Raw genomic sequence first — 20,980 nt, forward strand, 5'->3', positions numbered from 1 at the left:
TAAAAAAAAAAAAACTTAACATGTTTAATCACTCTTCTTGCTGAGCTTATGTAAATACTGGGGCCAAGTTTGTTAAAACTGAACTGGTTTTACAACCAAATTAGTCTTGATTTGGCTATCTACGGAAATAAGGGTGAATTAAGAGGGAAAGACTGTGTTTCAATAATGTATCCTTTTGGATGTTAGATTGTAGTTTTGATTAATTGTCTTCAAATATTTGTTGTTTGCCTAAGCTAGAGGTAAACTTCAGAGAGATTGCCATAATAGCTCATGTATAGACAGTCTTCCTGCTTATTATTCTGTGGGGATAATAGAAGGGACCCCACAGACATATGATTATTTAAACACCTGGACAATGGGATGGACTCCCCAACAATTGTGTAACTCAGCTGTCAGCTTGATCTATTCTATGTAGCTGGAATAACAAATCACTCCTTAAAAGTCAAAGCGTAACCCACTCCATGGGATTAACTATAAACTTGTGGAGATAATGGATGGCCCCACTTTCCCTATAACTGGACTGGAGAATGCACTTGGGGATGCCCTTATCTCCCAAGACAAGTCATCTCTCACTTGCTAGTGATTCCTCATAATTAGGATATTGTAAGGCTAGATTTCAGGCAAAGAAGGCTTCTAAATGGTTTTATTCCTCAGTCATATATGTCCCAGGAGCCACCTCTATAGATGTAAAATTACAAGTAAAGGCTTTAGCCAAGCATACAGTGGCCACCTTTAACCAAATCCAACATGAAGTCACTCCAATACCAGCACGTATAGGGATATTTCTACTACTAAAGAGAATGTTTCTTTGCCTATGGTAAATGTCACATGGGACTCTCCAGGCCATAAGAAGCCTTTCTCTTATCCTCCAACTATCAAAAAATTTTTTAAGATTTTTAATTTATTTAGTTGAGAGAGAGTGAGAGCAAGAGCAAGAGGGAGAAGCAGACTCCCCACTGAGCAGACAGCCCAAGGCAGGGCTCGATCCCAGGACCCCAAGATCATGACCCGAACCCAAGGCAGATGCTTAACCGACTGAGCCACCCAGGCACCCTTTAAACTATCAAAATTTTAACCAAATATGCCAACCCACAGATAGGCTCATGACAACCAATTCCCCGAGTATGTAGTCCTTCCTATCAAGACACCCAGGAAAGATTATATCAAGTATGGGATGGATATATATGGCTTACTCCCACAACAGGACAACTAAGCCAAAAGGCCCTTTTATGCTGGGAACAGAAAAACCATACTTGATTCATGGTCCAATGGTACTTGCCAAATGGGATGGCTCTCCTCCCCTCCCCTCCCCACCGCGAGAAGCCTGTGACTTTACCATTATTTTACAGGCACACCACTAACTTGCTACTGACTAGACAAGGTGACCAGATGTCAGATGGCTAGCACTTAATGGAACACGGTGGTTATGTGGGCCAAATCTGTGGCCATGGCTTCCACCAGGCTGGACTGGAAGATGTACTATAGGTTATGCCTAGATTCACGGCCATAGCACTAAGACTAGCACCAGTCCAGCTAATCTTCCATATCTAAAACAATGATGGACAAGATCCATGTTCCATGGGTATGACCATCTGACATCTATTTTTCTTCCATCAGTAGCTTTAGAAGATGTCATATGGCACCTGGAGGTCCTTGATAAATACACAATTAAGGCCTTAAATGACTCTCAAAATAGCATTACATTATTAAACACTAAAGTAACTCAAATGTGTAAAGCATTTCTACAAAATAGAATGGCATTAGATGTCTTAACAGCAGCACAAGGAGGAACATGTGCCGTTATTAAAGTAGAAGGTTGTGTCTACATTCCAGATTATAACAAAAATATAACAGGTTTACTTACTGATATAAATAACCAAGTCAGTGCTCTTAAAGACCCTGCATTGTCTTAAAGGCCTTAATGATTGGTTAAATTCCTGGTCAGGAGGTGGACTGTGGTCCACCCTAAAGGGTCTTCTTATCACACTTCTTATTTTTATTATAATATGAATCCTAATGTGTTGTCTCTTTTGCTTTGTTCTCTCCTATCGTTGAGATACATGCAAGCAGTTCCCGACTCCTTTGCCCAGCCGATAGATGAGCCTCACTACTCAAAACAAATTCACCCCAATGTCCCCTCTGTACTCTACAGTAGTGGCCTTCCGTAATAGTTACTCATAGGGACAGATGGTGGCCAATTTCGTCCACAGGTAGGGACATCTCTACGACCCCTGTCAACTTGAAGAAGCTATAGAAGATGAGCCCTTTGCCTTTCAACAACCTTAAAGATTTAAGGACCGAAGAATGGTCAGGGGGAAATGATGAGGGACAGAAGCAGAAACACGTTCACCTTTAGCCCAAAAGGCTCACCTATGGCCTACAGAGTTTCAGTACAGATCCAATGCGTGCTGGTTGCTGCATTCTTAAAGGGTCTCCATCACTGCCTGTAAATTTCACTGATAGTTAATATGGAACTGAATGATAGAGAAATCTTGCGAAGGTAGTTTTACGAGTAGAAATCTGAAGTCGATACTTAAGATCTAATACTCCCGGCACGTCCTCTCCCCCTTGAGCACTAAGCATATAACCACCAGCTTCATACAGCAAAAGTGCAGCTCTTTGTGCCCCCGGGTCCTGTCCCTGTGTTACTTACCAAAAATTACTCAGTTGTACCATACAATGTCTCAAGAATTCTTTCTTGGGGCACCTGGCTGACTCAGTAAGTGAAGCATGTGACTCCATCTCAGGGTTGTGAGTTCAGACCCCATGTTGGGCATGGAGCCTACTTAAAAAAAAAAAAAAAAAAAAAAGATTTCTTTCTTGACCGTCATGCTCAATGATCCCTCAACATCTTGTCTTCCCCGCAGCCAGAGCCACCACTCAAAGGCCTACGAAAGCCAAAGCCTACTTGCTAAAGCTGAGTTCTTCATGTGGTTACAAGGCTCAGCAGGACCGGCACCCGGCCTTCTCCAGTCTCATCTCTCACCACGTCCACAAACAGCCCAATGCTCAGGCTGTTCTAATCCGCTACAGTTCCCTTCCCCACTGGTGATTAATCCTCTCTGGAATGCCTCCTCTCACACTTGCTGGCCCCTCAAGCCACTTTATTTTCTGTAAAGATTTCCCTTACAGCCCTGCCACCCCTGCTTAAAAAAGTGTGCCTCTTGTGAGTGACACACTTCTAACCCTTACTGCTATGTTGTATAGCAACCGCCTTTGCCATTATTTATTTCTGGGTTTGTTTTTCCTACGAGACCGGGCTCTTTGATGGTAGAGTTGTATTTTATATAGTTCTCATTGCCTGGCACATGTTAGGTGCTTAATGTCTGATGAATGAATGAGTGAAAGATGAAGGAGGGAATGTTGCTTCAATGAGAAGAAGGGAAGGGACACTCCTGTGTCTGAGGAGAGCCTGTTGTTTCCACAGTGGCTTCTCAAACTGCCTCTGCTTCAAAGGAAGAGGCCTAGTGAAGAATAGGTTGGGTTAGAAAGTCCCACTCTGGAGCTGAAGGAGAGAGAAGAGAGGGATCTCTAGGTGGGGAGAAATATTTAAAATGCTCTTTTAATCACATGGATAAGGAATTAAATGAGCTGGTCCTCAAAGAAATCCATCTCCCTTCCGGTGCTGACTGGGGATAAAGAGGGGAGATCTGTCCACATCACATCAGAAAGAGTATGCTCCATCAAGTGCTAGCTTATATGAAGGGCACTGAGGTGTCACCATGGCCTCCTTCTGCCACAACAACTCATCAGTTTGCCACAGAACGGTTGTCCTGGCCTACTGGCCAGACCGGCCACCATTTTTGGAGTTAGGCAACAGAGAGAAAGAGACAGGGTCTTATTTCTAAGGCTGTTGCTTAAGTGCACATGTTCCTTGAGGGCACTGGAAGAACACTGGATGTCTAAAAAAAATCAAATAGACTTGATTTCTACCATTAGAACCTTCTAATTATTGCCTTAGTGGGCATGAGGGCTTATTTCAAAGGGGCTGAGGCGTGGGATAAGATTTGGTGGCAGGAGACAATAGCACATAGGGGAAACAAATCTTCAGGGCCTGTGTAAAGGGGAGGTGGGCCACCAGATTGGGAGCACCACCTGGTGCTTTGATATACCTTCTGACTTAATCCTCACGATATACGGGAAGATAGATTATTTCATTTTATTGTATTTTGTAATTTTTTATTGTTATGTTAATCACCATACATTACATCATTAGTTTTTGATGCAGTGTTCCATGATTCATTGTTTGCGCATAACACCCAGTGCTCCACGAAGATCGATTATTTTATGACAAAATATTTTTATAACAATAGTTAACCTTTATTGAGTATCACTTTACTTGAATTATCTCATTGGTCCTCACAACCCTAGTAAGTTTAAAGACAAGAAAGCCAAGACTTAAAGAAATTAAATCTGCGCAAGGTCAAAAGTGGTATAGCTGAGATTTAAACCCAAGTCTGTCTTCATTCTTAACCACTGTACCACACAGCCTCTTACTGTTATCTCAGGCTCAGGGTAGTTATGACTTGCCCAAGGCCACACAGCTAATACATGGCAGACCTGGGGTTTCAATCTAGGCTTAATGCGCTTTCCAAACCTACACGGTTTATACTCTGTAGTCACTTAAGTAGGTGAGGATTGCAGGAAGCTAGAAGACGTCTCCAGTGGGAGAGTCACGGAAAACATTTCGAATATCTTATAACTTTGCCTTCCAGGAACTCAACTGTAGAGGTCTCAGGTGGTCCAAGAATCTCCCGCTCACCATTCCTGAGTGGTCCATATCCTAGGGAACTCAAAGAGAGCCAGAAGTCATTTGACACTGAACTTTATTTGTGCTGACCATCTGATATCCTGTCCACCCTGCTAGGAAACAGAGACAATGTTCTGTGCAAAAGACCAGAGACAAGTCAAGATAAACATTGTGGTCAGGCCTCAAGAACAAGTTCTGTGGCTGCTGGTCAACTGCCCGGTCAGGTCTCCTCTCTTCTCAGCACGAAAGAGGTGCGGATTCTTCAAATGGCCGTCAGAGCCACACCTTGGAGACCAATAACGGACTTTGGTATCCAAAGGCTTGATTACAAAGAAATATAAGTTACCTGGTCATTGGTGAGAAGGTAATTCGTTCTCCTACTGGCGAGGACCACAAAATGGGAGGAGAGGTGGTGAGGTGACCCAGAGATAGAAATTGGAACTTTCCAGTAAATATCAGGCAAGGGCTGGCAAACTGATTCCACCCTACCAGGAATAACTGCAGTTGCCCCAGAAACATTTTGCCAGGAGCTTTTTGTGCCACACAACCAATGCTAAGCAAGTAAGGGCTTGCTCCCCAGGGACCTCCTGCCACCCACTTTGGCTTCTTCGTCAAGGCAGACCTAACTAGTTTAGACCCTACGGAGCTGCTGCTTCCCAAAGCCGGTGAAGGGGTTTCCCACCGTCAAGAAGAAATCATCTCCCTTCTCTCTAGTTTCTACAATAGCCCCAAGGAGGGCTCATGAGTGTGTGAGGCCCGAGAGAGGAGAAAACACCGCCCAGGGTACCCAACTCTCTCCACTGGCCAAGACCGAAACACTGGCACCCTTCTCTGCTATCCCAGCTCTAGCCACCTGGGGGCCCCTGGCTCCGGAGCATCAGGCACCCGGCCCTGGCTTCGCTCCCAGGGAAGGCGCTAGGCCTGGGGCAGCTCGGTTTCCCAGGCACCTGAGGGCGGGCTAGCGCACCACGAAGTCTCAGGTTTCAGGGGGATGGCAGTTGCCCGTCTAAAGGCTTCTCTGTTCCTTGGAATTGTACAGAATGTCTCTTGTGGCTTTTCTTCCTCCCTCCTTGTTTCCTGTTGACTCTCCCCAGCCGGCTCTCTGAATCACCGGACTCCACAGGAAAGAAGCAGATGTTGACTTTACTTTTCGAAGCCAACATCAGCTCCCTTCTGTGGAGTGGGGAGCAGGCAGGAAGGTGAGAGGCAGGGAATGGAGGAAGCTCGCCTTCATCCTTTCCAAATTTGAGGGAGGATGTCGGGGGGAATCTAAAAGGAGTCAGGGAACCTAGGCAAAAAATTCTTGATTCCTGGGGATAAGGAAAAAGGGGGCCCCCAACCAAGGCGCCAGTGTTGGCTGTGGCAGCAGGATCATGAGGAGGGAAGCACAGGGGGAGAGTGTTTCCGGTTTGGGCGCCAGCCCTTCTCGTCTGAGGTAAGGCCTCATCTCTTGCCAGCAGCATGCTCATGACGCAAAAGTCAAGTCAGGCTGCCGGTCTGGGGAGACAGTCCAGAGGCTCTGCTTGTCCATCTGAGCCCTCAGACCACGACTCTTACGCAAGTCTTTTGGAGAAGCTGCCAAGAGGACTTTCTAGGGCTTAATTCTACATTCATTGCTCCTATTTCTCTTCTCTTTTTTCTTCCTCGGGGATTTTCTTTCGGGCAAAGAAGTCAAGCTGTAGAGGAAGAGATAAGAGTCATCGCCAAATGTCCTGCCTGGGGACCTTGCCAACAGCCCTCAGATATGTCTGAAATCTTCACTTTTGTTCTGCTTCCAAAAATGAGATTCTAGTTTATTTTATTTGGCTTAGTTTAACTCAACCAACATTTGTAGAGTAGAGTGAAAGCGGTCCGGGCAGGACACCCACAGCCTACTCAGCTGCCCAGCACAAATCCAGTTCTCCCTGCTATCCTCGAGGAGCCCTCAGCTCATGGGCATCATGCCCCATACTTCCCACCAAAGCAGCGCTTACCTTCCAAAGACAGAAGACAAGGAGAGCGAGTAGGAGCAGCCCTCCCAGGACGCTGCCGGTGAGAATCCACAGGGAGATGAGGACCGGGCGGGTCTGAATCACCTCCAGCAGGCTCTGTATGGGGAGGAGAGCTGTTCGGTACTTGCACCCGTTCTCCCAGCTCGCCTCACCGCACGTTGTCGGGGTGAAATAGAAGCCTCGAAGTAGAAGAATAAAAAGAAAGCAACCGAGGCAGGAATAAAGGCAGTGGGACTGCAGCATCCTGATTTATCGCTTCTGACTCTCCAGCTGCCTGCCTAATGAGGATGCCTCTGCTCTAAAAAAGCCCCCAGGTGCCCTTGCCCTATTCCCACCCTCACTCTTTCTGGGGCTGTCAAACCCAGGCTTCGGTCCCACCTCACTCCAACGAGAGGCTTCTGTCAGCTGTAGGACACTGCCCTCCTTAGCTCCCAGCTCAAAGGTGCTGACCACTGTCAGAGACTTGAATTTGGCCTGTGGAAGACATTGAAAATGAGCCATCATCAGGTGGTGTGGTCTTAGAACCCCAACAGTAAAGATGAGGCTGGTAGGCCCAACTTCCAGCATCTTCCAGACCAGAAGAAAAGGTTGGAGATCAGAGGAGAAAGAGCGGAAGGGTAACAGAGGGAAAGCCTCTGGCCCTTCATATGTGCTGTTTGCTCTACCCAGTATTATTTAACTCCCAGTTCTTTGGCTAACCCCTACCCTTCCTTCAGGCTGAAGTTTAGACATCATCCCCTCTGGGAATTAGGGAAGTGTTTCCTCCTAACCCCCATCACCCTGGATTAGGTCATAATATTCTGTTTACTTCTCTTTCACCACTGGACTAGAAGATCCTTGAGGTCAAGAGCTGTGTCTTATAAACATATGTGTCTCTAGGGCCTAGTGCCTAGCACAGTGCCAAGTACACACTGGTTTCTCCATAAGGCTTTACTGAAAAAATATATGAACGAATTTGAAAAAAGGATACCGAGGAGAGAGAAAGAGAGAACCAGACTTAGAGAAGGATGGTGTCTCAGACTTAAGCTTCCCATAAAATATGCCTACATCCCAGGGAGCTTGTGCTATTCAAAGTAAATTGCCCCTAGTCACTGTTATAGCCGTTATAATTAAGATGTCGTTTCCCTGCTCAGAAACTCACACTGACTCCTGACTGCCCATCACATGGAGTTCAATCTCACCTCCCTAGCTTTGGAGAACTTTCATAACCTAGATCCCTTTCAGCTATAAAATCTGGCCTCCTATTACCCTCCAATACCTATCATGCGTGTAATATCGACTATTTATTCATTCATTTAAGAGAAATGTATTGAGTCACTATAATGAGTTCGGCATGGTGCTGAGTGTTGGGGATATTCTCCTCAGTGTCTACCTACTACAGGTCCTTTTTCTATAGTAGGCACTTGATAGATCATTAATTGGCTGAATTTAGGTATCCTATAAATGTTGATTATTGATACAGCACCAAGGGATGATAAACAGGAAAATACAAGGAATCCATCTCGTTATTCATTTATTCTTTTTTTTTTTTAAAGATTTTATTTATTTATTTGAGAGAGAGAATGAGAGATAGAGAGCACGAGAGGGAAGAGGGTCAGAGGGAGAAGCAGACTCCCTGCTGAGCAGGAAGCCTGATGTGGGACTCGATCCCGGGACTCCAGGATCATGACCTGAGCCGAAGGCAGTCGCTTAACCAACTGAGCCACCCAGGCGCCCTTCATTTATTCTTTACAACCCCACGAAGTAGGTATTATCTTCCCCACTTTAGAGATAAAGAGAAAGAATCAGAGAGAGATTAAATTACTTGCTCAAGGTCCAACAGCTCATGGGAGGCAAAGCTGGAACTTGAACCTGAGTCTTTTCCAAAGACTATGCCGAAGTTCCCGGTAGGAGCAGAAGAGGAGAATAGAAGAAAAGATTTACCCTCCGGAAAAATTCATTGTGAAGCAGCCTCAGTAGTCCGACAGAGACCTCGGTCCCCTTTGCCAGTCGCCCAAGATGACACCTCACAACCTGACACCGAGTGTTACTCCCGTTCTGCCAGAAAAGACAGACAGATCAGGATCTTGGGGTGGAAAAATCGCCTACTCCCCACTCCTGCCCCAAGGCTCCAAAATCTACTGCTCCCCGCTGCATTCCCACTCTGGATATCTCCTTCACCTTCTTGCAACTCATACCAGTCTGTTTGTGTGCTGAAACTCCTCTGGGTGCACAGGGCGCCTTGGGGGCTTGGTCAGGTTCTCTACTGCGCAGCTTGCCTAGAGGAAGGTGCACCTTGAGCGACCCTCTTGATGGTGAGAGGCCAGCCACTTCAGGCTGAGCAGGAGCATGCTATCCACGCATGCTCTGTGGTTCTTCCCTGCGCAATCCCTTTCTTTCTCCCCAAAGAAGCCACATGTATAAAAGAAAGGTCTCCCAGAGGGAGGAGCCCTGAGAGCAGTGACCCAGCAGATAGGGGGCTGGGTAAGTTCACCAGATCGAGGTGGCAGGGTTCCCTACGCCCTTAGCCCAGACTCACATTGTCAGTGATAACTTGAGACAATGACAGGAAGTAATTGCCCCCATGGGCTACAGCTGGAAGGAGGGCCGAGATGATGAGGCCATTGACCACATAGCAGCCAAGGTTCTGAACCTAAGAGCAGGATTGGAAATGGGAAGAAGTGGGAGACAGAAGATCCTTCCTTATCTGTTCCCCTTCACCCTAGACGCCCCCGGACATCTAAGAGAGACTCGTCCCCTCCTTTGCCCAGGACTCCTCCCCCTCCCCCTGCTCATGCCAAGGACCCTCCAGCTTCTCACCCTAAGAGTGGTTTTGAATTCGGGACCCACTGGGAGGGTCCCGTATGGGTGGACCTCATAGCGGTGCAGAGTGGACTCACTGCGTGGACACCAAGTCAGGAAGTACATGGTCACAGCCATGACACAGACACAGGGGCACATGATCAGCACACAGACATGGATTCAGGGAAGGCAGAGCCAGCACATGGATAAAGAGATGGGGATACATAAAGAAGATCGAAATAGGACATGACGTAGACTTGGTACAAACTTTACAGTCACATCCCATACCCGCCACCCCAGCTTCAATCCCCAAGGCCTACAGCAAAGCCCTATACCTAGGACGCATAGGTATACTTATACCTAGGAAAGTAAGATGCTTAAAAGGTTCAACTTGAGTGGGATTGAGGGCAAAAAGATGGAGCAGCCCCAAGGGTTTGGGGAAAACATGTGGAAGGAAAGGGAGGAAACACAGAGTATGAGTCTGGGGTCAGAACGGGGTCCTAGCAGGGAGCTGAGCCATACCTGGAGAATAGGAGGTGGGGCTCATATTGAATGTAGGCTGAGGTCTGGGCTGTGTTATCTTGAAGGGTCCCATTTCTCTCCAGGCTATTGCTGTAGGGTCAGGGGGAGAGGCTCACGTCCCAGCCCCTCTCAGACAACCCTTCCCCGATAAGACCCAACGGGAGAGGCCTGGGGGGGAGGCTCCCTTTGTTCTCACCTGGTGGCAGTGAGCCTCACAAGGACCTGGCTCAGGAGGGAAGAGCAGCTAAACTCAAACTCCAGCAGGAAGGTCACCTGGGGTCATATGGGGTCATGGAATCTTCCTCTTCAGGAGCCGTTGTGTGCCTCCTTCCCTAAACTCCCAGGCCCTGCAGTTTCCAGTCCCTGCTCTCTCAGAGCCGCTTTCTCATTCTGGGCCCCCACTCACCTGGGCTCCGGTCCGAAAGACAGGGTGCCCCACACTGCAGAGCCGGCCATGAGGGGAAGGGGCGGTGCATTCCACCTTCACTGGGCTGTCCCTCTGAGAGCAGAGGAACGGGGGTGAGGGCTGGAGTTGAAGCTGCAAGCAACCCAAACCTCCACCCCCACCCCGCCCCCCAGGCACCTGAGCCGTGAAACTGGCCAGGTGGAGGTTTCTAGAGAAGCTGAGACTCAGGCTAGTGTTGTAGGCATTTTCCTTCCTGTTCTCCAGAGTTGCTGACACCAACACTTTCTGCCGACCTCCTCGAACCACGAACGGGTCCTTCCTAGGAGTGGCGGATAAGGGAGAGCCCAGAAGTTGAAAAAGCTCCCAGAAGCATCACTTCTGCTTTCCTGGGCAAGAAACAACCCTCCAGCTCCCTTCAAGTTCCTTCCAGTTGGTCTCAGGTGACCCTGGTTTGGCCAGTTCATGTCTGTCCCACCTGGAGCCTTTGATGTCCATATTAGCTCGAAGCACCAGGTCTGTGACACATTCATTGTCAGGGCCACAATCCTTCGAGAAGGGGACCTAGAGGGGAAAGAAGGGGCTGAGGGCCCAATAGGAAGGCAAGGAGGAAGGAATGGAATTAGGGGAAAAGTGAAAAGAGAAGAGTGGATGCCCAGGTCAGATTTCGCTGTGATATCAGGTGTCCACCCTCCATGTCTCTCAAATTCACTGAGGACAGTGTTGGAACCCAGGGGCAGGGCAGGGCTTGGCACCGCTGACCAGCTTTTGTATGGAGGTGGGTGAGCCCTCATCCAGCACAGGCCCTGGCTTCGTGGTGTTGTCCAATGCAAAGGTCACAGTCAAGGCCAGGGGCCGGAGGTAATCTGAGGTATCCTGAGGAAAACCAGAGTCAAGGATCATGGGGAGCCTGGGTTAGGGGTACAGCCCAGGCCCCTGGCAGAATGGGACGATTATAGTGATCATGTACTGGGCACCTTCTATGTGCTGGGTACTGTCCAAAGGTTTTCTCAATACCATTACATTGAATTCTAACACAACTCCTACAATGTAGGTATTATTAGTATCTCCTCCTTTTAGGCAAGGAACCTGAGGCGTGCAGGTTGTGTGGCTTGCCAGAGTTGACAAGCGGCAAACGGTGGAGCTAGGCTTCAAACCCAGATCAGCCTGCCCCCAGACGCTGACCTTCCTGGTTTTCCCACCTTCGGCTTTGGCTTTTTTGCCAATCCAGCGGGAATTCGTCCTCCAATCCGCCTCCCCCTTGCTCCCAGGCCCTGATGCAAAGCACTTACTGCCCCTCCTCACCAGCACATGGAAGCGTAGTGCCTCGCAAGTGACGTTCCCGGCGCTGAGCCGGAGCCTCCGAGGGGACAGCCTCTGGCCAGAGCCATCAAATGCAGCACGTGCCCCCGCCGTCCACTCATCCAAGGATGCTGTAAACCGCAAATCTGGACGGGGCAGGCAGGAGCGAGGGTGAAGGGCGGTCCAGAGACCGAGGCTGGCGGGGTTGAGAGTTGCTTAGGCCGCTCCGGTCACTCACAGAATCGGCGATCCCAGCGGCCAGGGGTGCGCGAGGTCACTTGGAAGCAAAGGGTGGCAGATAGGCAGGCTGCCTCCTGGCCTCGCCGGCTGCAGTCCCTCTGAACCACACTGATGGCTGGCGGGGTCACCTCCAGTGAGGGGGCCAGGTGGACAATGGGCCGGGAGCTGGGAGCAGGGTGGGAAAGAAATTCTAGCAGTGAGAGGAAAGCCCTTTGAAGAAGGCAGTCCCCGGTGTTGGCCTCCCAGAGGTCAAAGGCAAGAACTAGGAGCTAGATGTACGCGTGTCACCCTCCCCGGAACCTTCCGGCAGAAAGATGATAGCTGACATTGAAGAAGTACTTGCCATGTGCTAGGCACTGCGTCAAGATCTTTACCCGATTGTGGCACTGAATCCTCACAACAAGCCTATGAGGCAGGCACTATGATTATTCCCATTTCTAAAAACTAGGAAATGGAGGAACAGAGCAAGTTGGTCAAGAAATCCAAATCTAGGGGCGCCTGGGCGGTTCAGTCACTTAAGCGTCTGCCTTCAGCTCAGGTCATGATCCCAGCAGGAGCCTGCTCCTCTCTCTCCCTCTGCCCCTCCCCCGGCTAGTGCTCTCTCTCTTGCTCTCTCAAATAAATAAAATCCTAAAAAAAGAAAGAAAGAAAGAAAGAAAGAAAGAAAGAAAGAAAGAAAGAAAGAAAGAAAGAAAGAAAGAAAGAAAGAAAAGAAAGAAAGAAAGAAATCCAAATCTAAGTCTGTGACTCCCAAGCCCTTGCTTTTCACAGCTGCACCACGCTGCCCACCGCCTTCTGAGCGGGTGCGGCTCACCTGAGCAGGACGGCTGCCCCCTGGGCACCCACAGCCACATCTACCAGGTCATCTCCATCCAGATCCAGCCGGCCATCCACACTCCGGCCAAAGTAGCTGAGGGCCTGTGGCATGGAGATGGCAGCAATTCTCTGAGTGGAAGAGAGGGGAGACTGAGCTGGGACTCTCACGCCCGGTGACCCAGGCCGCCCACCTGGCACACTCACAATAAGGAGTAAGAGAATAAGAAGGTGGGCGCCTGGGTGGTTCAGTCGGTTAAGCGTCTGCCTTCGGCTCAGGTCATGATCCCAGGGTCCTGGGATCAAGCCCCACATTGGGCTCCCTGCTCAGGGGGGAGTCTGCTTCTCCCTCTGCCTCTCCCCCTGGCTCGTGCACTCTCTGTCTCAAATAAATAAAATCTTAAAAAAGAGAGAGAGAATAAGAAGTAATAAAAGAAACTAGCCTGTGTCCAGGAGTCCCTAGTACAACAACCTGTATCCTGCCCTACCACCTCACCTTTTTGACTACTGATAAAAGAGCACTTGTCCAGTTTGGGTCTCCAGGTCAGGGAAACAATGACGAAAAAGGAGCACATCCCGCTTCCCCTTCCTCCCACCCGTGCCCCTGCTTTATCCGGACACTCCTGACCTGGGCGGGCCAGGGCCTGAGCCCGCTCCGGGTGCCATGATACAGGTACAGCGCTCCGTGGTGCCCATCCTCCAGGGGTGCCCCCACGGCCACATCAGCAAAACCATCTTGGTTCAGATCAGGAAGGGCACCCATGGCAAAGCCAAACCGAGCATCCTGGGGGGGTTCCGGCTGAAGTGTTCCCTGGAGTGTCAGCAAGGACTGCTGGTGGAGGGAGAAGACAGAAGACGCTGAGCCGGCAGTCCCAACCTCTCAGCCAGCCCGTGAATGGGTGAATGGATGCGCCTTCCCTTCCTTCTTCCCTCCACCCCCCACAGACAAGTTCAAGGGGAGCCAGCGAGTCTCACCTGGCCCACCAGATACACATAAACCCGCCCTGTCTCCTTGTTCTGGGGCCCCAGGAACATGGGGGCGGCCACAAGTAAGACATCCGTTATTCCGTCCCCATCCGTATCCAATGGGCAGAGCTCACTGCCAAAGTAGGAGCCAATCTGGGGAGTGGTGGGGAGTGGGACCCCAAAGAAAAGACAAGGTGATCGTGGACAAGTGCGAAGTACCCACCAGCCTGCCGGTCTGGTCCTCACACCCCTGACGGACTCCGCCAGCCAGAATTCAGCAAAGACTTTCCAGGCTCCTCTCTTGGCTCTTCCCTTTCCTCCCCCACAGCCTGGAGGTCCCTCAGGATCCAAGGTCCCACCCTCCCTTGCACACCCTACCTGCTCCCCCTGGAGGCTCTGGGCAACCCTCACAGCCCCATCTTTCTTAAGCTGGAAGGCGATGACCTTTCCTCTATGTCTAAACCGAGGAGCCCCTGAGAGAAAGAGGCGGCGTCCACCCCGCAAAAGCATGGAGGAAACAGAGTAACCTAGAAGTGGGCAGGGAATCAGGGGTGAAAGGGAAAAAAGATGGGGTCAGAGTAGGAGGGTTCCCTAAAGGCACAGGAGCAGGTCCCAAGGAAAGTAGCAGATCAGTGAGAAACTGCTCTCACACCCTCCACTGGTGAAACATTTCCTCCTCACCCCCTCATCCCCTGCAACCCTCTGTTACTCACCCAAGTAGGCTGCGTGGTTCTGCAAAGCAGGGGGGAACTCGTCTTCCAAGGCTGTCCGTGGGGGGAAAAGGTGGTGACCTTCTTCAAGCCATAACACGGAGCCCCCCCAGTCATAGGCCCCCACCATTCCAAAGAGAATCCCATCCTGTTTGGCAGAAACAGATGGGGTCACTTGAGAAGACAACAGGAAATGAGGAGTAAAAACCCCAGGAGTGAGAAGGTCACTAAGAGTATGCTGGGGTCAGTTGGAAAGGCATGGGAAGGTCAGCATGGGCACTGGTTAAAGGAGGAAGCTAGAAGAGCCCTGGGTTGAAGTTGCCTGAGTCTCAGGTTGGGAGGAGTCAGACGTTGAGGGGGGGTCACAGAGGGGTCAGAGTCTGTCCAACCTTTAGTCGATGAGTAGAGAAACCAATCTGAGACATTTCCAGCCCAAAAGAGCTTTCATTTTCTCCATGGGACCCTGAGCACGAGAAAATATCAAAGCAGAATCAGGGAAGACATTTCCTTTGACATACTGAACTCCCCACAGAACCCCACCTACACCCTGAACCCCCCCTTTCCTGTCCTCCATTTCTTCAGGTAGTCATTACCCTCAAGGCCAAAGATCCGGTCTCCTAGGGCATCCACAATGTCAGTCAGCGCAGCTTCATCTGTGACATTGAAGAAGAATCTCTCATCTGGATCACTGGCAATCGTCCTGATTTCCCGCAGGAAAGAGGTGGGGTCTCGCTGCCTCCGGAGGTAGTGGCCAAGGACCTGGGATCAGGAGACCCAGGTGGGGTCAGTTAGCTATGCGGAGTGGGATGTTACAGCAGGCCAACTAAGGTGAAGGAAGGGAGATACGGCCGATCTTTGGGAAGTGGTTAATGCCCATTCTCTTCAAGTTCCCAGTCCTCAATGTCACCATCCCCCCTCCATCCTGCCATACCCAGAGGAGATTCTCACCGCGATTCCATAGCGGGTCACTCTTCCAGCCTCACAGGCCTTGAGTGCTGCTGGAAGCTCCTCTCCATCGTGCGATTCTCCGTCAGTGACAACCACCAGCAGCCTGGCAGCCTCTGGTCGGCCCCCATGGGACGGACTGAATCCTTCTGTGCTGAGAAGAGAGAGAAAGGAGTGAGGTGTGATCACGTGTATGCAGATACACACACACACACACACACAACGGAGTGAGGTGTGATCACGTGTATGCAGATACACACACACACACACACACACACACACACACACCCCACTGTCGGAGTTCACTGAGGTCAGGCACCTCCCCTTTTACTCCATTTCCCTGTCAGTGTCTGGCACGGAGACTGGCACACAGTAAGGGCTAAAATGTTTGAATGACATAGAACATATAAAGCAGCATATACTCCAGGCAAATAAGTATAAAATCCATTCGCTCGTAGATTCATCCAGCAAATATTGCACTGGGGAAAGGACACATACTCAGAGAAGTGTAAAATCAAGGACGGGGGCGGGACAGGGGAGTCTTCCCAGAGACGAGTTCTGAATCACGTCTGGCAAGCGGGCTAGGACTTGAGTGGTGAAGAACCTGAAGGCCAGGATCGAAGTGAGAGTGCAGGGCTAGAGAGAGCTCCGTCTACAGAGATAAATCAGTCGGAAACGTGGAAAGACGCAGACATAGACACTTTGAAGAATGTGGTGAGAATGTGGTGAGATGTGCAAAGACAGCCAGCTTAGCCTTCCCCAACCACCAGTGTGCACACAAAGGAAAGCATAACAGACATCTTGGGGTGGACGCTCTGTACTTCAGACCCTCCCTAACCCTTCTAGGCCCTCCTCACTCTGGCCTCCCAGGCTCCCCTTCCCGATGCCTCACCAGGCCACCAGGATTGCTTGGGCAGTCTTTGTTTCTCGTCCCTCTCGCCGACTCAGGTTCCTCGCAGCCCTCACCACTTCTTCCTTTGTTCGGAAATCTCCCAGGGACCACTCATGCACAGGGCTCTCCCCATACTGTACCAGTCCCACCTGAGAACAAAGTGTGCGCTCACATGGAAAGCGTGCACTGAGGGACGTGAGGGCAGGGCTACTACTGAAGACACGACCTACATTTACCTCCTCACCACCCTGCCCCTGCTCTCTCTCCCCCTACAAGCCCCGCCATATTGCCTTCTCTTACCTGTATCTGCTCTGGGTCAATGAACAGTCTCCCTACCAGTCTTCGTAGGAAAGTCTGAACTTCAGACCAAGGGTAGATGCTATTGGAGCCATCCAAGACGATGACAACATCCATGTAGGTGGAACAGCCTAGGAGGAGGGGGATGCTGATGAGGAACAGAGGGGTAGAAGGATATTGGACATGGGGACAACAAGGGAGGAGGTCGGAGGAGGGTCCATTCCATTCAAACACGTTTTAGGCCCTTCTGAACATGCAAGGACGGTAGTATGCCAGGCCCTGGGTCAATGTAGAAATGAGTAAAAGAGGAGATGGGCATGCATATAATTTACAAGAAGAAAGAGAAGAAGAAGGAGAAGAAGAGAGAAGGAGGAGAGGAGGAGGAGGAGGAGGAGGAGGAGGAGGAGGAGGAGGAGGAGTTGGAATCGAGTGCTAGGGAGAAACAGAGCACCGCTCTGTGCTATAGGACAACAGAGGGTCCATTCTGATAGTAGGGAATCAAAGGAGGAGGCAACGGAAGAGGTTTGAGGAGAGGAGAATATAAGAAAAGACACTTGCGTGGAGAACACTTTAAATATAAGGACAAAGAGGTATAAAAATAGATGACAAAGAGGAGAATGGGGAGGGAAAGGACATGGCCAAGGCACAGCGCATGGAGGGGTAGAGTGAGAGTTGAGTTTTTGAAGTTGGTTAGATCAGTTCATGGAGTCTTGATGCCCTGGCAAAGAGTCTGAATTCTAATCTGTTAGGAAACATGGAACTTTTGCAGGCACATTCGGTAACAATGAGGAAAGCTATGCAGGCCCCCTGTCCAGCATCATACCCTGTTGCCCCATCTTTTTCCCACCCTGCACCCAGCTCTGGGGACTGAGTCCTCAGGCCCTTCTTGTGGCTCACGTTGTGCAGTGGGTGCCAGGCTTCCCTGGGGCCGGAATGAAGCATCTACATGGGCACATATCCCAGAACTGAAGACAGATGAGCCACAAGCACGAGACCAGAGAGGGGCACAAGCCTAGGGAGGGGCAGGAGAAGGATTACCCCCGGGGCTTGGGAGCGCACTCTCAACACTTGCCCCTAGTCCAAGAGGCACTGAAACCTGGGATTCCCCTCTTTGCTTTCTAGGGTTTTAAGCTTCTTGACCTTGACCCCTTCACATAGACCAGTTTCCCTTACCATACTGCTCTTTTCTCTGCCAAAATCCCTCAGAGACCCCGTCACCACCCTTTCCTTAGCTCACCATGAATCCCCCATCATTATCTGTCTCTAGTAGAGACATTCCCAGGTGCATATTCACAGCAGGATGAGATGAATTTCCCAGTGGATAGTCACCTGGTTGGAAGGGGGTGGGAAAGAATGAGATCATGGGGTCACACATGAGCTTCTTGAATTTAGGGTGATTTTGAAAGAGGATGAGATCAGGATCAAGTCAACAACAAGGGAGTATGTAGGATACGGGGGTGAAGGTGAGGTGGCTACTAGCATATCAGGTTAGGGGGTAGGAGTGGAAGAGTGAGGCATCTTCTTACCCAAGTGGCCTTTGGCACACGGAGCACTGTGGGAACCCCCTACAGGGCAGCGATAAACGTCCCCTCTTCTGTCACCTGAAGGCCCATCCCAGGGGGCACCCACCAGCATCCTGGGAGAAGGACATGAGTATAAGCATTGTGTGCACATGACCTTTGAGATAGGCCAGAGGGAAAATGCATGGGGGTAGCAAGTCCCGAATCCCAGCCACTTCCAAAAAGACCAGATTCATTTAGATTCCCGTCTGCCTTGCCTCCCCTTTAAGAGCTCCACCACAGTCCCAATCCCATGTCCCTCTGGTTTCCGCCTCACCATCGACGTCCACCCCCGACATGTTGTAAGACACTATATCCAAATTCAGCCTCGGGTGGCCCTGGGAATAGGCGTGGGCGATGCACATCCAGATTAAAGGGGGAGCACAGACCTGGGGGGCAGGGTCATAAGAATAGGAGGCAGCGGTCAGAGAGGCTACTGAACGCCCAGAGCGGTACAACCAGGGAGGAAGCATGAAGGGAACATTTTGATCTCAGTCAATCTCCCTGTTTCTTTACCCATGTCCTCAGAGCTCCAAGCGAGGATGGTCTTCTTCCTGTGTTTCAGGCCAGCTGTCCAACCTGTGGCCCTCTGCCGTGCCGGGGCACCGGCTCTATTTCCATACCCACCCCTGCAGTCTCACTCACAGACATGGCTGGAAGGGTCACGTTCTTGGTGTCCACATCATTCCTCCTACACATCCTCCCCCAGAAGCTGCAAGACTCAAAGAGGGAGAGGGCCTTTCCGCAGCTCAGAACAACTGTTCCTTCCAGATTCTCCCCAAATGCAGGACCTCAGGGAGGACAAGAGGCTAGTGAGTACTGCCTGGTCTCTCCTCTTTCTGTCTCTTCACGACTCCCAGTGTCACGGTCACACTCTCAGTCTCCTTCTCCACTGTCTAAGTCCCTGCATGATTCCAACCCTGAAAACCTCAGTGGTAATTAACTGGGTGGGGCCACTCGCCTGCCCACACACATGGTTTGCCAACCATCCTTACCAAGGGTACCATCACCCCAAGGTTTCCCACAACCCACTTCTTTTCTAACTCATCCACCCTCCCAACTGCCCCCCTGCTTACCTGCCTTTCTTCCTTAACTTTCAGCCCACTCTAAAGACACCCCCCTACTCTTGTCCTGGCTGAGTCTCACCCCCACCCCCACCAACCCCAAGCCCTTTATTTTTTTTTTTAAGATTTTATTTATTTATTTGAGAGAGAGAGAGAATGAGAGATAGAAAGCATGAGAGGGAAGAGGGTCAGAGGGAGAAGCAGACTCCCTGCTGAGCAGGAAGCCCGATGCGGGACTCGATCCCGGGACTCCAGGATCATGACCTGAGCCGAAGGCAGTCGCTTAACCAACTGAGCCACCCAGGCACCCGACCCAAGCCCTTTAAAATCAGAGCTGATATGGGGTACCTGGCTGGCTCAGTCAGTAGAGCATGCTATTCTTGACCTCAGCGTCATGAGTTCAAGCCCCACGTTGGGCATAGAATTTACTTAAAAATAAAATTAAATTTAAAAAATGTAAAGAAATCAGAGCTGGTATTTTAGGAAACAAAGATTACAGGGCACTGGGGAGGAAAAATTCCAAGCCTCTCGTCCCTCCCATGGTTCTTCCCTGTCTTGCTCTCTCCTTTCAAGCAACCCCCTCTCAGGCCACCCCCACCACCCCCACTACCAATGGCTATAAGCTCTGTCTCAAACCACGTTCCTTCTCAGAAAGGTGTTTTCTATGTGAGCCTTTTTGCATCCAGGAAACTGGCAGGGCTGTATGACCAGCAACTGGAGCTCATCGGTTAGATAAACTGAGCTCTCACCACACAGTTAGTTATGCCTCGGGCTTGAGAGACCCCCCCCACCCCAAGGGTAGAAGGAAGTTGGGAGGAGAATAAGAGGAATCAGACTAGCCACGTGGAAGGTCACATCATATTTCTTTTTGATCCACTCACTCCTTCAGGGCTTAGGATAAAAGATTTTAGATAATGGGACACAAATCTGACCCAAAGCCCTGCCCGTCTCCATCCCGAAGCCCTCGTATGTGCGGGCATAAGAATGAAAACATACACACATGACTCGCAGAATCAGTGTGAACTTCTCACCCTAACTCCAAAGATTTTAACCCAGAAGGTCTCGATGCCAAACAACCCATACACCTTCCTTCCCCGCCAGGAACCAAGAAATTAACCCCCCTCACCTGTCAGGAACATGATGGGCGAGAGCAGGTGAGGGATGAGGGCGAGCTTCATGCCTGCTTGCTCTCTGTCCGTGTGAGAAGTCCTCTGTGCCTCTGTCCCTCTCCTTTTCTGTTTTCTTTACTTTCCCTCCCATCCTGCCCCCTCCCACTGGCAGCTAAAAATAAAATGGGAGGAGTGATGGTGGGAACTCCGGGGAGCCCCAGACCAAGGAAAGGAGAACTGAGCGATCTTAGCCTATTTCTCTGCCCTGGTGCTGCCCCCTGGAGGCATCATCTCAATATCCAAAGAACCCAAGTCGACTTCGGCAGTTTCTTTCTCTTCCTTTTTTTTCTAGCCTTTGTTGTTGCCAGGCAGTTCATGCTTTCCTCGGGTTTGGAATAGATGGTAGACATGGGAGACAGAGACTTTTTACCTCTTAACCTTATTTATCTCACCCTGGGATGCGGAAAATGAAGAGCTGGTGACAGTGATATCATTTCCCCTCCCACCCAGGGGAGTCCCAACATGTGAACACAGCTAGCCCACAAACCAAACCTTGCCAGTCGCACGTCACTTAGTTCTGTCTGTGTGACTCAGCCTACCGTTGCCCTGTGGCATTAAAGCTTTTGAAGGGACCAG

The 20,980-nt window shown here is 50.2% G+C and overlaps 1 protein-coding gene across 6 annotated transcripts; it reads right to left on the bottom strand.

The window, feature by feature from the left end:
* Window positions 1–4,210: 4,210 nt before the first annotated feature.
* On the bottom strand, window positions 4,211–20,466 carry ITGA10 (integrin subunit alpha 10). Of its 6 annotated transcripts, XM_027579883.2 has the most exons (30): window positions 20,362–20,466; window positions 18,449–18,560; window positions 18,139–18,248; window positions 17,850–17,941; window positions 17,510–17,624; window positions 16,616–16,743; window positions 16,316–16,464; window positions 15,427–15,577; window positions 15,072–15,237; window positions 14,868–14,941; window positions 14,482–14,626; window positions 14,147–14,295; window positions 13,778–13,921; window positions 13,431–13,634; window positions 12,804–12,934; window positions 11,988–12,154; window positions 11,753–11,895; window positions 11,210–11,323; window positions 10,926–11,011; window positions 10,628–10,769; window positions 10,451–10,543; window positions 10,241–10,317; window positions 10,045–10,134; window positions 9,541–9,619; window positions 9,260–9,373; window positions 8,919–8,999; window positions 8,665–8,778; window positions 7,120–7,215; window positions 6,724–6,837; window positions 4,211–6,426 (listed from the first exon to the last, which is right to left on the bottom strand). In XM_027579883.2, exons 1-30 carry the CDS (start codon window positions 20,411–20,413, stop codon window positions 6,370–6,372), a joined length of 3,489 nt encoding a protein of 1,162 aa, XP_027435684.2. In that variant the 5' UTR covers window positions 20,414–20,466; the 3' UTR covers window positions 4,211–6,369. The 6 variants fall into 6 exon arrangements, 5 of the variants coding, with proteins under 5 accessions (XP_027435684.2, XP_027435660.2, XP_027435652.2 ...); XM_027579859.2 differs by having other exon boundaries at window positions 13,431–13,631; window positions 13,778–14,295; XM_027579851.2 differs by having other exon boundaries at window positions 13,778–14,295.
* Window positions 20,467–20,980: the final 514 nt, after the last annotated feature.

The sequence above is a fragment of the Zalophus californianus genome, chromosome 4 (genome assembly GCF_009762305.2).
Source record: "Zalophus californianus isolate mZalCal1 chromosome 4, mZalCal1.pri.v2, whole genome shotgun sequence".
Taxonomy (NCBI): Eukaryota; Metazoa; Chordata; class Mammalia; order Carnivora; family Otariidae; genus Zalophus; species Zalophus californianus.